General features: G+C 38.4%; 1 protein-coding gene across 2 annotated transcripts in view; it reads right to left on the reverse strand.

Annotated features, from left to right (window-relative positions):
- Window positions 1-1,848: 1,848 nt before the first annotated feature.
- Window positions 1,849-15,646, reverse strand: part of urb1 (URB1 ribosome biogenesis homolog) — an 86,242-nt gene continuing 72,444 nt past the window's right edge. The window contains exons 34-39 of one of the 2 annotated variants that reach the window (XM_062060851.1): window positions 14,849-14,958; window positions 14,586-14,780; window positions 10,057-10,298; window positions 7,891-8,442; window positions 2,216-2,429; window positions 1,849-2,151 (exon numbers count right to left, since the gene is read on the reverse strand). In XM_062060851.1, the coding sequence (XP_061916835.1) occupies window positions 2,242-2,429; window positions 7,891-8,442; window positions 10,057-10,298; window positions 14,586-14,780; window positions 14,849-14,958 (1,287 nt within the window). In that variant the 3' untranslated portion in view covers window positions 1,849-2,151; window positions 2,216-2,241. Of the gene's footprint in view, window positions 2,430-7,890; window positions 8,443-10,056; window positions 10,299-14,585; window positions 14,781-14,848; window positions 14,959-15,646 lie in introns of both variants that reach the window. The other variant, XM_062060850.1, reaches the window with a different exon arrangement.

The following is a 15,646-nucleotide window of genomic DNA, read 5'->3' on the forward strand; positions in this document are numbered from 1 at the left end:
ACGTGTTTCTTGGAGAACCTCTCTTCAGCTCCTCCCAGCTCCACATAGACCTCCTCAACGGCTGCAGGGTGGATGCGTGCGGGGGTCAGGTCATAGGTCAACTTCCCTCCTACTAATTATAGCACTTACTTTTGTCTGCCCCAAGTGGAGGAGTTCAAGTACCTGGGAGTCTTGTTCACGAGTGAGGGAAGAGTGGATCGTGAGATCGACAGGCGGATCGGTGCGGCGTCTTCAGTAATGCGGACGCTGTATCGATCCGTTGTGGTGAAGAAGGAGCTGAGCCGGAAGGCAAAGCTCTCAATTTACCAGGCGATCTACATTCCCATCCTCACCTATGGTCATGAGCTTTGGGTTATGACCGAAAGGACAAGATCACGGGTACAAGCGGCTGAAATGAGTTTCCTCCGCCGGGTGGCGGGTCTCTCCCTTAGAGATAGGGTGAGAAGCTCTGCCATCCGGGGGGAGCTCAAAGTAAAGCCGCTGCTCCTCCACATCGAGAGGAGCCAGATGAGGTGGTTCGGGCATCTGGTCAGGATGCCACCCGAATGCCTCCCTAGGGAGGTGTTTAGGGCACGTCCGACCGGTAGGAGGCCACGGGGAAGACCCAGGACACGTTGGGAAGACTATGTCTCCCGGCTGGCCTGGGAACGCCTCGGGATCCCCCGGGAAGAGCTGGACGAAGTGGCTGGGGAGAGGGAAGTCTGGGTTTCCCTGCTTAGGCTGCTGCCCCCGCGACCCGACCTCGGATAAGCGGAAGAAGATGGATGGATGGATGGACTTTTGTCTGCTGCGCCCCTCACCAGAATGTCCACCATGGCTCCCAACTCCTGCAGGGTCAGTTTGATTCCTCTCATCCGTGCGTGTGCAAAGAAGTGAATGAGTGTAAATGGGGGAGGGAGGTTGTTTGGGTTGGTGCACTAATTGTAAGTGTATCTTGTGTTTTTTATGTTGATTTAATAAAAAAACAAACAAAAACAAAAAAACGATAATAAAAAAAACGATACCGATAATTTCCGATATCACATTTTAACGCATTTATCGGCCGATATTATCGGCAGGCCGATATTATCGGACATCTCTATAGAACCCCTTTGGGATGAATTAGAACGGAGACTGAGAGCCAGGCCTTCTCGACCAACATCAGGGTGTGACCTCACCAATGGTGGAAAATTCCTATAAACTCACCCTGCAACCTTGTGGACAGCCTTCCCAGAAGAGTTGAAGCTGTAATAGCTGCAAAAGGTGGACCGACATCATATTGAACCCTATGGGTTAGGAATGGGATGGCACTTGGGCGGTATAGCTCGTTTGGTAGAGCGGCCGTGCCAGCAACTTGAGGGTTCCGGGTTTGATCCCCGTTTCCGCCATCCTAGTCACTGCCGTTGTGTCCTTGGGCAAGACACTTCACCCACCTGCTCCCAGTGCCACCCACACTGGTTTAAATGTAACTTAGATATTGGGTTTCACTATGTAAAGCGCTTTGAGTCACTAGAGAAAAGCGCTCACCCTAACCCTACTTAAAACAAACCCTACTAAAAATAAACAAAAAATACACAACATAATTGAATTGCAGTGGAATCACTTACGAATAATAATTGATAATGTAAACTTACAGGAAATAATCAAGTAATCCCCTCTTCTGCACACAGAAGTGACCCTGAAAGGAGTGAAGGCCAGCGTTCTCTCGTCACAACACGCCTGGGCTTCATTTCTACTAAACTCTTGGTGGGACAGCATCACTCTTCCTTATTTCATCATCTATGTAATGGAGAATTCCAGCGCTGTTGTCTTGGATGGATGGGAGTACTACTACGGCTATGTAGATCCAGTCATTGTGGATGAGAGCAAGTTGAAATACAATAAATGTAAGTGGCTTTATTTCAAAAATAGACATTTTGTTTATTTCTTGTGTGCCGCACTAATCCCTCACCTTCCAGACTCGGTTGTTATTGTATTTTGGATCATCCTGGCGGCTTTTGTGGGAGTCCTTTTCCTCACTTTGAACCTAATATCAGGCACTTGGCCCTTGCCTTGGTGAGTTGTCCTCAAAAAGATGCAAAAACATACAAATGTAGGAGACATGTCTGCCTCCTTTCCTTGCAGGAGTCCCAGGCGCGGACGTCAAAGGAGACCCAGATCATCCACTTTCATCTAATAAAACATGGCAAATGGCATTTTCAAGTACAGGATCATTGTTTTGGTCTGAAAAGCTCACATTTGACTTTTCCAAGAAGCAAAGATTCATCTAACGTGCATCAAGTCCCGGCAGACGTCCCTGATTGCCGATTCGGTCTGAGGCGCTTTTCCGCTTTCTCCCCGCTTATGACTGTCGCCGGTCACCATGGCGACGTGAGACAGGAAGAGTTGCGCCGAGTCGTGTCCGCTCCACACCTCGTGGATGTACAAAGACAGGAGGGACAGGCCCGCTTCTAGAAGGAAAAAGAAAGAACACAAGAAGCAATTAAAGGTGTGTTGATAAATCTTTTTAAGGGTTTATGACTCGGTTTTTGATTGATTGATTGATTGATTGAGACTTTTATTAGTAGATTGCACAGTACAGTACATATTCCGTACAATTGACCACTGAATGGTAACACCCAAATAGGTTTTTCAACTTGTTTAAGTCGGGGTCCAGGTGAATCAATTCATGGTACAAATATACACTACCGTTCAAAAGTTTGGGATCACCCAAACAATTTTGTGGAATAGCCTTCATTTCTAAGAACAAGAATAGACTGTCAAGTTTCAGATGAAAGTTCTCTTTTTCTGGCCATTTTGAGCGTTTAATTGACCCCACAAATGTGATGCTCCAGAAACTCAATCTGCTCAAAGGAAGGTCAGTTTTGTAGCTTCTGTAACGAGCTAAACTGTTTTCAGATGTGTGAACATGATTGCACAAGGGTTTTCTAATCATCAATTAGCCTTCTGAGCCAATGAGCAAACACATTGTACCATTAGAACACTGGAGTGATAGTTGCTGGAAATGGGCCTCTATACACCTATGTAGATATTGCACCAAAAACCAGACATTTGCAGCTAGAATAGTCATTTACCACATTAGCAATGTTTAGAGCAGGGGTCACCAACCTTTTTGAAACCAAGAGCTACTTCTTGGGTACTGATTAATGCGAAGGGCTACCAGTTTGATACACACTTAAATAAATTGCCAGAAATAGCCAATTTGCTCAATTTACCTTTAACTCTATGTTATTATTAATAATTAATGATATTTACACTTAATTGAATGGTTTAAAAGAGGAGAAAACACAAAAAATGACAATTACATTTTGAAACATAGTCCATCTTCAATTTCGACTCTTTAAAATTCAAAATTAAACCGAAAAAAAGAATAGAAAAACTATGTTAAAGAGGTTCATTTAGCCTACTAATGTGTATTTAGAAGCAGAAGCAAGATAGCCGAAACTTGTCAGGTACAAAACTTTACCTTACTAGCCTATATAAATCAACTATTTATAAATAGAAAAACTAGCTAATTCGAATGTTTTTGAAAAAATTTAAAAAAATAATTTATGGAACATCATTAGTAATTTTTCCTGATTAAGATTAATTTTAGAATTTTGATGACATGTTTTAAAAAGGTTCAAATCCAATCTGCACTTTGTTGGAATATATAACAAATTGGACCCAGCTATATTTCTAACAAAGACAAATCATTATTTCTTCTAGATTTTCCAGAACAAATTTTTTTCAAAGAAATTCAAAAGACTTTGTAATAAGATTTAAATTTGATTCTACAGATTTTCTAGATTTGCCAGAATAATTTTTTTTGAATTTTAATCATAATAAGTTTGAAGAAATATTTCACAAATATTCTTCGTCGAAAAAACAGAAGCTAAAATGAAGAATTAAATTAAAATGTATTTATTATTCTTTACAATAAAAAATAAATTTACTTGAACATTGGTTTAAATTGTCAGGAAAGAAGAGGAAGGAATTTAAAAGGTAAAAAGGTATATGTGTTTAAAAATCCTAAAATAATTTTTAAGGTTGTATTTTTTCTCTAAAATTGTCTTTTTGAAAGTTATAAGAAGCAAAAAATAAAATAAAATAATGAATTTATTTAAACAAGTGAAGACCAAGTCTTTAAAATATTTTCTTGGATTTTCAAATTCTATTTGAGTTTTGTCTCTCTTAGAATTAAAAATGTCGAGCAAAGCGAGACCAGCTTGCTAGTAAATAAATAAAATTTAAAAAAATAGAGGCAGCTCACTGGTAAGTGCTGCTATTTGAGCTATTTTTAGAACAGGCCAGCGGGCTACTCATCTGGTCCTTACGGGCTACCTGGTGCCCGCGGGCACCATGTTGGTGACCCCTGGTATAGAGTGTACTTCTTTAAAGTTAAGACTAGTTTAAAGTTATCGTCATTGAAAAATAAGGACATTTTAATGTGACCCCAAACTTTTGAACGGTAGTGTATACTATCAGCATAGTACAGTCATCACACAAGTTAATCATCAGAGTATATACATTGAATTATTTACATTATTTACAATACTGGGGGCGGTTAGGTTTGGTTGATATCAGCACTTCAGTCATCAACAATTATATCATCTGAGAAATGGACATTGAAACAGTGTACAGGACTGTCTCAGAAAATTAGAATATTGTGATAAAGTTCTTTATTTTCTGTGATGCAATTAAAAAAACGAAAAACTAGACTGGCCTGCCTGTAGTCCAGACCTGTCTCCCATTGAAAATGTGTGGCGCATTATGAAGCCTAAAATAGCACAACGGAGACCCCCGGACTGTTGAACAACTTAAGCTGTACATCAAGCAAGAATGGGAAAGAATTCCACCTGAGAAGCTTCAAAAATGTGTCTCCTCAGTTCCCAAACGTTTACTGAGTGTTGTTAAAAGGAAAGGCCATGTAACACAGTGGTAAAAATGCCCCTGTGACAACTTTTTTGCAATGTGTTGCTGCCATTAAATTCTAAGTTAATTATTATTTGAAAAAAAAAAATTAAGTTTCTCAGTTGGAACATTAAATATCTTGTCTTTGCAGTCTATTCAATTGAATATAAGTTGAAAAGGATTTGCAAATCATTGTATTCTGTTTTTATTTACCAGCCAGTGCCAACCAGTGCCAACTTCACTGGTTTTGGGTTTTGTAGTATCGACTATATACGGGTCTTGTAATTGGTATCGTTACAGTCGATATCTGTGTAGATCCACCCATTTGTTTACATTCAGGAGTGCTAGTTAGCTGTTGGCTGTTAGCGGGTAGCTATTGTATCCCCTGTGTCAGCTATGTGTTATAGGTCAGTGGTCCCCAACCTTTTTGTAGCTGGGGACCGGTCAATGCTTGAAAATTTGTCCCGGGGGTGGAGGGGGGGTTTCATAAAGAAATATAATCATGTGTGCTTACGGACAGTATCCCTGCAGACTGTATTGATCTATATTGATATATAATGTATATATTGTGTTTTTTATGTTGATTTAACTAAAAAATAAAAAAAATAAACAAAATTGTTTTTTTGTTTGTTTTTTTTTAAATTTCTTGTGCGGCCTGGTACCAATCGGTCCGCGGACCGGTACCAGGCCGCGGCCCGGTGGTTGGGGACCACTGTTATAGGTGACTAAGTACATTGTTATTCATTATTAGTTAGAACGCTTCAGTTTTTTCTCATTATATTTCTTTCTTACATTTTTACTATCGTTTTTTTCCCTTTAAGATTAGAATAAAAATAATAATAAAACAATTGTTTAACTGCATAACCTCGTGTGTCAAAAATTCCGCCCGTACGAAAAAATTAATGTTCAGTTCCACATTTAACACTGTTTGTTATGGTTGTTGTAATTTTTTAAATGACTTCATAGATCGGTATTTTTTTTTTTCGTTAACCAACTAAACTTTGTTGTTGTATATTTTAAGTATATTTTATTTTTTATTTTGAGAGCTTCTAATATTTTCGATCAGAGGTGTCCAAACTTTTTCCACCAAGGGCCGCATACTGAAAAGTCAAGTATGAAGCAGCCATTTTGATATATATATATATATATATATACACATATATATATATATATATATATATATATATATATATATATATATATATATATATATATATATATATATATATGTGTATATATATATATATATATATGTGTGTATATATATATATATATGTGTGTATATATATATATATATATGTGTGTATATATATATATATATGTGTGTATATATATATATATATATATATATATGTGTGTATATATATACACACACACACACACACACACACATATATATATACACACATATAAAAATTGCTAAAAACAGATATTATATATATTTAAAGACAAAACTTTGTGTTATAGGTCATTAAGTGTATTATTATTGATTTTAAAATTCAAGCTTTTTCTCATTGATATATTTTTAACTAAAAAAATGCAAAATACAGATATTGTGTCAGCTATGTGTTATAGGTGACTAAGTACATTATTATTCATTATTAGTTAGAACACTTCAGCTTTTTCTCATTACATTTCTTTCTTACATTTGTACTATTGTTTTTTCCCTTTAAGAATAGAATAAAAATAATAATACAATGTGTGTCAAACATTCCACCCGTTCAATAATATTAATGTTCAGTTCCACATTTAACACTATTTATTATGGTTGTTGTATTTTTTCAAATTAATTCATAAATTAGTATTATTTAATTTTTTAGTTAACCAACAAAACTTGATTTATATTTTAAGTATATTTTATTTTTATTTTGAGAGCTTCTAATATTTTCGATCAGAGGTGTCCAAACTTTTTCCACCAAGGGCAGCTTACTGAAAAGTCAAGTATGAAGCGGCCATTTTGATAAATATATATATTTTTTAAAATGTTAAAAACTAGGGATGTCCGATAATGGCTTTTTGCCGATATTCCGATATTGTCCAACTCTTTAATTACAGATACCGATATCAACCGATACCGATAACCGATATATGCAGTCGTGGAATTAACACATTATTATGCCTAATTTGGACAACCAGGTATGGTGAAGATAAGGTACTTTTTAAAAAAATTAGTAAAATAAGATAAATAAATTAAAAACATTTTCTTGGATAAAAAACAAAGTACAACAATATAAAAACAGTTACATAGAAACTAGTAATGAATGAAAATTAGTAAAATTAACTGTTAAAGGTTAGTACTATTAGTGGACCAGCAGCACGCACAATCATGTGTGCTTACGGACTGTATCCCTTGCAGACTGTATTGATATATATTGATATATAATGTAGGAACCAGAATATTAATAACAGAAAGAAACAACCCTTTTGTGTGAATGAGTGTAAATGGGGGAGGGAGGTTTTTTGGGTTGGTGCACTAATTGTAAGAGTATCTTGTGTTTTTTATGTTGATTTAATAAAATAAATAAATAAATAAAATTAAAAAAAACGATACCGATAATAAAAAACCTGATACCGATAATTTCCGATATTACATTTTAACGCATATATCGGCAGGCCGATATTATCGGACATCTCTATTAAAAACAGATATTATATATATGTAAAGACAAAAGTCTGTGTTAGAGGTGACTGTTTTATCATTTTTGATTAAAAAAATTAAGCTTTTTCTAATTACATTACAAAGTTTTGCTCTTTTGTATATACTGTTGATTTTTTAGATGGATATGTTATTTGAAAATACACAACTTTTAAAACTTTAGCAGACACGTTCAGTATATTTGCACAAAGTATCGCTGATACCAGCCTGAATTTTACCTGGTATCGGATCGTAAAGCAAATCAATGGTATTGCACATCACTGGTGCTTATATACCGCTCTATAGTCCGGTAAATACGGTAGTAGCACAAAGAACAATTATAAACCGAGCAACACATGCTCTAACGCTAAAAGGTTTCTTACCCCTTTTCCACTGATCTTTGGCGTCTTCTGGCCGGCAAGCAGAGACGATGGCCCCGTGCTTCTCCGGAAGTTTCCCTCGTCTCTCCAGTAAGCGAATCATGATGTCCGTGAACAGGCGGAAGCTCTCCGTCGCCCCTGGAACAGTCGCCTGGCAGACGCGATGGTAGAGGCGAAGCAGGTCTGCTTGGAAGCCAGCATCCGGCAGGAGAATGTCCACCATCTCCTCTTGCCTCAGCACGTTGTCTTCCAGCCACAGCAAGAATCTTTTGGTGCGCTCTTTGTCATACGCGTCCTCCACCAAGCACCCCAGGACCCATTTGGTGACCAGGTGGGCCGCTTGGACAGCCAGCACACCGGGGTGCTCGGCGTCCTTTGGTGGGCGTGCGGTGGCGGCCAACACGGGACGCCAGTACATTAAAATGTTGCTGAGAAACAATCGACACTCGGTCGGGAGACTCGGCTTTTGTTCCGCTGTCTCAGCTTCCTCCACCAGCTTCGCTTTTTTTGCTCGGGCGTGGAAGATTTTCGCCCGTATCCTGTCTTTACCAGTCGCTGAAATAAAACACATTATAATCAAGAAAACAATTCTAATACATTTTCTAATCATTTCAATCAGTCTTGTTTTTGCAAAAGACTACAAGGGACGCACAGTTTGAGAAAAATGGGGGGAAAAAAAATCAAACTTCCAAGGTAAAATTGACTGATTTGCTCTTTGGATGTTAAATTTTATTAATTATATATAGTGTGTGAATGTGGTAAAATGATGGATTGAACTGGAAAATAGCATTAAAAAATGGGACATAAATTAGTAAAAGTGCAGCAACAATCAGATAATATTTTTTCGGGATGTCCCTATTAACAATTTGGGCCATTTCGATACTTTGACAATAGATTAAAGAAGTAAAAATGTTTCATAGCAGTTAGCTAAAGCATCGTATTTTCCAAATTATAAGCCGCTACTTTTTTCCCATGCATTGAACTGTGCGGCTTACAAAGCGGTGTTACAGCGGCATTGCCAACTCTAATGTTAATTTGATATTGCCTCAAGGGCCAAATGAAATTACACGGCGGGCCAGAGTTTGACACCCATGGTTTAATGCATCCAGCGGGGCATCACAACAAAATTAGGCATAATAATGTGTTAATTCCACGACTGTATACATCGGTATCGGTTAAAATCGGAATCGGTAATTAAGAGTTGGACAATATCGGAATATCTGCAAAAAAGTCATTATCGGACATCTCTAAATGTAATAATTTTAGTATTGTTCATATACTGACACTATGTTGACTATTATGTTGTGTTACAGTGCGGATGTTCTCCAGAAATGTGCTTGTCATTCTTTTTTGGTGTGGGTTCACAGTGTGGCGCATATTTGTAATGTAACAGTGTTAAAGTTGTTTTATACGGTCACCGTCAGTGTAAGCTGTATGGCTGTTGACCAAGTATGCCTCGCTGTCACTTACGTGTGCAAGCAGAAGCTTCATTAAACACGTGGCCGAACAGGTACGCTGTTTGAGCAGACTGTAGAGGGCGCTAAAAGCAGTGCCATCACGGCCTGAAATTCGGGGGTCTCCCGGAAAAATTGGGAGGGTTGGCAAGTATGACGCTATAAAGCGCCATTCATTTAAAACTCGCGGGCCGCACCAACATTACATTTTCATATCAAGGTGCGGGCCGGGGCGTGTGCCTGAGACCCCTGGTTAAAACATAGCACAAAGCAAAAAAAGCTTTGTATGCAGTGTTATTTCATTTCAAATTTTCGAAAGAGTTTTGTGACTCCCATTGTTTTCTTTAATTTGTGAAACTTGTCAAAATGGCTTTTTGAGTGGTAAAGGTTGCCGACCCCTGCTCTAGTCCTCCAGTGATAATGGTACGTGAAAGAAACCCGGTTTATTCTCCACCATGGTGGAGAGGATTAGTATCTTAGAATCGGCTTCACACTGGGGATAGGTTTGGAGTTTGTGTTCTGGCACAAGTGCAACTTCTGCGCGTAACAAGGAACATGCAAATGTAATAATTGTGCATGAAGGAACCTGTCACGCGTAAACACAGGCACACGGCTGTGTTAAGCCTCGGTCAAAAAAGGAAAATACGATCCAGACATCTCTACTCATAAGGACGTAGGAATACAGACGGGCAACTTTGCCGAAAGAGTCACTTACTCAACAGTTCCTTTAGTCTGTGCTTTTCACACAAGCCCTGTATCTGGCCGAGCAGCGCCGTGTGGCCGGACAGGCTGGTCCAGCACAGGAGCAGAGCGAGAGCGTTGACAGTGGAGAGAGGCTGCGGGGGGAACACCAGTCGCTGGGCACCTTCTGCCACACGGAGAGCCGTGACCTGATGCTTCAGTATGGAGGTGAGTGTTTGCAGGAACAGGCTGAACTGAGCTGCCTTCACGCCCAACCTGACAGGAGACAAAGAACCTGTTTCAGCATTCTGGGGGTAGAGAGGCTTCTCTTAGAGGGGAACTGCACTTTTTTGGGGGGGGATTTTGCCTATCATTCACGATCCTTATGTGAGACAAGAACACGTTTTTTAAATGTATTCTAAATCGTAAATAAACGCTAGCAAGAGTCAGCTAACAATAAAGCCAGTGAGAGTCTCTCCAGTCCGCCTATAAAACATTTTAAAAAACATTAAAAAACCTCCGTTATGGTTTTATATACATGCTGTAAGTAAATATGTAATGTAGTAACATTCATATTAACCTGTTATATTTAGGTATTTTGCGCATTTTGCGCATGTTGATTTCACAAATGCTTCCCAACATTCACTTTTCCCTAATCATGGCAGACTTCATGAGACTATTTTGGGACGAATGATGATCCAGAAACGTATATTTTTTTAGCCTGAATATAAGGAGGATGATCTACACCAGACCTGGGCAAATTAAGGCCCGGGGGCCACACGCGGCCCGTTAAGCTTTTCAATCTGGCCCGCCGGACATTCCCAAATAATTTTTTTAGATCTTTAAGATGGAAAGTGTAGCTGCCATTATGATGTGCAGTCATGTTTTCTAATGACCGTAAGTCTTGAACTATACAAAGTATTTCAATGGTTGGAATCTGCGCTTTTGCATGATATTTTAGTGATTAGTGTTGTCCTGATACCAATATTATTTCGATACTTTTCGATACTTTTCTAAATATAGGGGACCAGAAAAAAATGCATTATTAGCTTTATTTTAACAAAAAATCTTAGGGTGTGGCAGACCGGTACTTTTCAGAGGCGTTATGGTACAGAATATGATTCATTAGTATCGCGGTACTATACTAATACCGGTATACCGTACAACCCTACTAGTTACTATGGTAATCTACGTCACAGCAGGTCAGACGAGGCACCAAGCAATGTGGATGGGGAGCGTTTCCACAGAGTGTTTCCAGCCTGAAATGATTTTTACAAGAAAGTTCTAAAGCTTAGTGATGTATCAGATGTATCAGATTGTAGGTGTTTTTTGTTTTTTTACCTTTCGCGTTCATATTTCACTGTGTTTGTTGCATTTGGCTTGATTGTAAAATATGTTGATTGAGAGGGCGTGTGATGTTCATATGTTCTCAATATTCAGGGTTTTATCGTTCATACAAAAATGTAAAAATTCCATTCCGTTTTTAAGGCGGTCTGTCATAACATTTTTAGCATTCAATCAGACTTTATTGTGAGGTTTTGTATTAGCTTTCCTAAAAATAGATATACCGGCCCCCAGACACATTTTTTTCTGTAAATTTGTCCTCCCCGAGTCAAAATAATTGCCCAGGCCTGATCTACACGTTTTAGAAGTTAAGTGATAAGCAGATCCAGCAAGTAGCTTTATTGTTAAGTGCTAAACAAAAAATACAAACTAGGAACGTGAGAAAACAATATGGAGGTTAATATGTGTCTTTATTATGAAAGCCTTTTTTACACTGAATTTATGTAACTGAATTCTCTGCATTTGGATTTTGTGAATAGATTTTTTTTACATCAAATTATGCTAATTTCACAGAATAAAAATGTGTGAGCAAAATTTGTGCATTCAAATATTCAGTTTGTTATTATTAGGGCTGTGAATATTTGGGCACCACACGATTTGATTAGATTCTTGGGGGGTTACGATTCGATTCAGAATCAATTCAAAACGATTATTTTTTTAATAACATTGGGTGCAAGGTCTATGATTAACTACATTCCTCCATTAAAAATAGATAAACAGCTCTGATACATATCTGTATATCTTAAAAGAAGACTGGTTTTGTTTGACAACATTCTATCCAAAGTGGCTGGACAGCACATATTTTAGAAAAAAAGTAAAAAAATGTAATAAACGTTTTTTAAAAAATTTTTTTTATTAAGAATTGTTACACATAAGAATCGTGATTCAATCGAAAATCGATATTTTGACAGCCCTAGTTAAAATGCAGTGTTTTAAACTTCAGTGTTTTAAAATTCAGTGCAGAAATATTCGTAAATAAACTCAAGACCCACTTCCGGTAAATTAAGACCGAAACAATCAATCCTGTCTCATAACCAGCCAACGAGGTGTCAAGTTTGCAGTCCCGTGACATGTATGTTCTAACAATATATAAATATAGCATTTCTCCATTGAATTTTTTACACTGAATTTCAACACACTTAATTTTTTAAAACTGAACTTTAAACACACAAATTTTGCTCACCAATTTTTATTTAATGAAATTATCAGCATAATTTGCGTAAAATAATTCAGTTCACCAAATTCTAATGCGAAAAAATGTATTACCAGTACATAAAATTCAGTGTCCAAAAAATGCTTTTGTAATGGAGACACAAATTTACCTCCATGATAATAGGATGTTTATATATTTCAGCACAAGACTAGTTTTGCCCGTTTAGATAACAAATTAATCATAATGATCACGCAGAGAAAGAAAAAAAAATAGTGACCGCAAAAAAGGGTCTTCTTGTGTCTTTCTTGCCATCTCCGGGTCTAAGTTGAATGTCAAAGTTGACCAACTTCTCGGTTTATGTCCACAACCTTCTACTTTCCAGGTGAAAGGCGTGATTTATAATCCAGCACAAACTTTTACCAACTCAGCAGCTCAATATGTCAATAGCTGCAAAAACTAATTACCTCCTGGTGATCAATGTGCCATGTCACGAAAAGTAGTTCCTCTGTGTTAGAGCTTATGACGACAATATCGCTCTTGCTTGGCATATATGCAGGTCCCAATAGGGATGATGTTCGGAACCGGTTCTCCCGGTTGTTCGATAAGAAAAGAACAGATTCCATGGACTCGAATCCTTTTTTGAGAACCGGTTCCTGTTATCGAGGCCACTATAGTAAAGAAAAAGAGTTGGTTCTTTATTCGAATCCCTGGGAACGAATCCCGTCCCACAGGAAATACCCTGTGGGACATCCCAGGAAATGACGTAGCTCAGTCATTAGGCGGTAGATACAGCAAGCACCAAAAATAATGGACCGGAAAAAACACCTCAAGGCATGACTTAATTTTACAAAAAAATATGACGAGGAAACGGCAATATGCAATTATTGCCAGGCTTCGCTCTCATGTGAGGGGAGCAGTACAACAAACATGTTCAGGCCGCACATAACCTGAACGTTCGAGAACCGTGTCGTGTCTTCGACACGTGGAGAAGCAGCAACAGAGATGACGAAGCACGCCCCTCTTCCTCTGCTTCAACCTGCAGCCCCAGTTCCAGTGATAGTGCCGGTCAGTAACTAACGTTAACTGTTGCCGGTTAATTTCCACATCTGCTCACTTGTAGCCTTTAAGCTAAAATAAGGTTACCTCTTATGTCAACCAGGACTGCAGAATTGTTGATTGATGACTGTGGCGTTCTTAGTGTCATAGTGTGTGTAGTTAGTATGTTCCAATAGCAGCAGAAGTGCACTTTTTGGAGAGCTGTATTATTTTCAGTTTTGTGCCCAAGGGACTGATTTTATTTAACACTATATTATTATTTATACACTTATAGTGATCACAGAGACAGGTTGTTTTTGTGTTACTGTATATATTTGTTTTTCTGAAAAATCCCACTTAATATACTTTGGGTAACAATTACAACAGTCAATATATATATATATTTTTTTTCCTTATAAAATAAAAGTGAGCTTTTGTTAACCAAATATTGTGTTTTTTTTCCATAAACAACAACCTATCTGGATTTGATAAGAGAATTGATAAGGAATCGGTTCGATAAGAGGGTTCGATAATGGGCTCGAACTCAATAATTTCTTATCAAACATCATTCCTAGGTCCCAAGATGTAAATAAAGTTTTGTTGGCGGTTTTTCGATGTCTTTAGAAGCCACCTAGTACTTACAAGTTCTTGTCTCACATAGGGATTAGGAATGATGGGCAAAATTCCCCAAAAAGTGCTGTTCCCCTTTAAATGGCCTAGTGGTTAGAGTGTCCGCCCTGAGATCGGTAGGTTGTGAGTTCAAACCCCGGCCGGGTCATACCAAAGACTATAAAAATGGGACCCATTATCTCCCTGCTTGGCACTCAGCATCAAGGGTTGGAATTGGGGGTTAAATCACCACAAAATGATTCCCGGGCGCGGCTACGCTGCTGCCCACTGCTCCCCTCACCTCCCAGGGGGTGATCAAGGGGATGGGTCAAATGCAGAGGACAAATTTCACCACACCTAGTGTGTGTGTGACAATCATTGGTACTTTAACTTTAACTTTAACTTAACTTTAAATGGTTTACCTCAAGCGCCGGCTCACACTTAAAGCCAGGCATTGGAATTCATTGATGAGTGTGAGTGGGAGACACTTGACTTTCGTTTCTGCCAGTGAGGAACTTTCTATTTGCTCCAACGCCTTCTCCTTCTTCTCAACGTTGGTGAACCACAGCGTGTGCAGCATGTCTATGACAGAATCCAGCAAATGCTGCTCGAGGTTCCTGAGGACGATAATAAACAGCATAACTACCACAATGAAACTTAAAAGCCATATTTACCGTCGACCTACCTTTTTTCAACCATTTGTATCAACCAGCTCAGTAGGCCATTATTGCTGCCCAGCTCGTAGGCCGCTTTGACTACACGTGCAGACTGACACAACACCTTGATGATCTGCCTCTGATGGACGAAACGGTTGTCAGTTGTCAACAGAAAACAAAGCACGGAACCATACAAATAAATATAAAAATAAGGTAAAAGCCTCCAGATTTGACCCAAATAGACAACAATTCTAGACGGGAACAGTCATGTGTTTCTATAAAAAGCTACGCTTCAGCAGAGAGTAATAACTGTTGCTTTGTGTAATGGCGGACATGTAGAGTGACCAATGACTGACTATGACCGACACGCGATGTCACCGCCCAATTACTATTGCTACTTGTAATGACTGACCAATGAAGACTAGGTGACGTAATTGAGTTGCGAGGTGTACTTAATGACATGACATACAGTAGGTGACCAATGACATAACCGACCAATCACTGAGACACTGTAAGGATGGACATGTACACTGACCCATGACACGACCAACAAATCACTGTTTCTGCATGTAATGATTGACATGTAGACTGACCAATGAAAGACTAGGCGACATAACCGACCAATCATCCCTGCTTCTGTGCATGATGATTGATGTGTAGACTGACCAATGAAGACTAGGTGACAATCCCTGTTTTAGTCAATAATGATAAACATCTAGACTAACAATTGCAGATCAAGTGACACAAACAACCAATCATCACCGTTAATAATTAGTAATAATTGTAATAATTGTATAAGTAATAATTGTAATAATTAATAAGTAAGT

This window comes from Entelurus aequoreus, linkage group LG10 (genome assembly GCF_033978785.1).
Source record: "Entelurus aequoreus isolate RoL-2023_Sb linkage group LG10, RoL_Eaeq_v1.1, whole genome shotgun sequence".
In the NCBI taxonomy this organism is placed as follows: Eukaryota; Metazoa; Chordata; class Actinopteri; order Syngnathiformes; family Syngnathidae; genus Entelurus; species Entelurus aequoreus.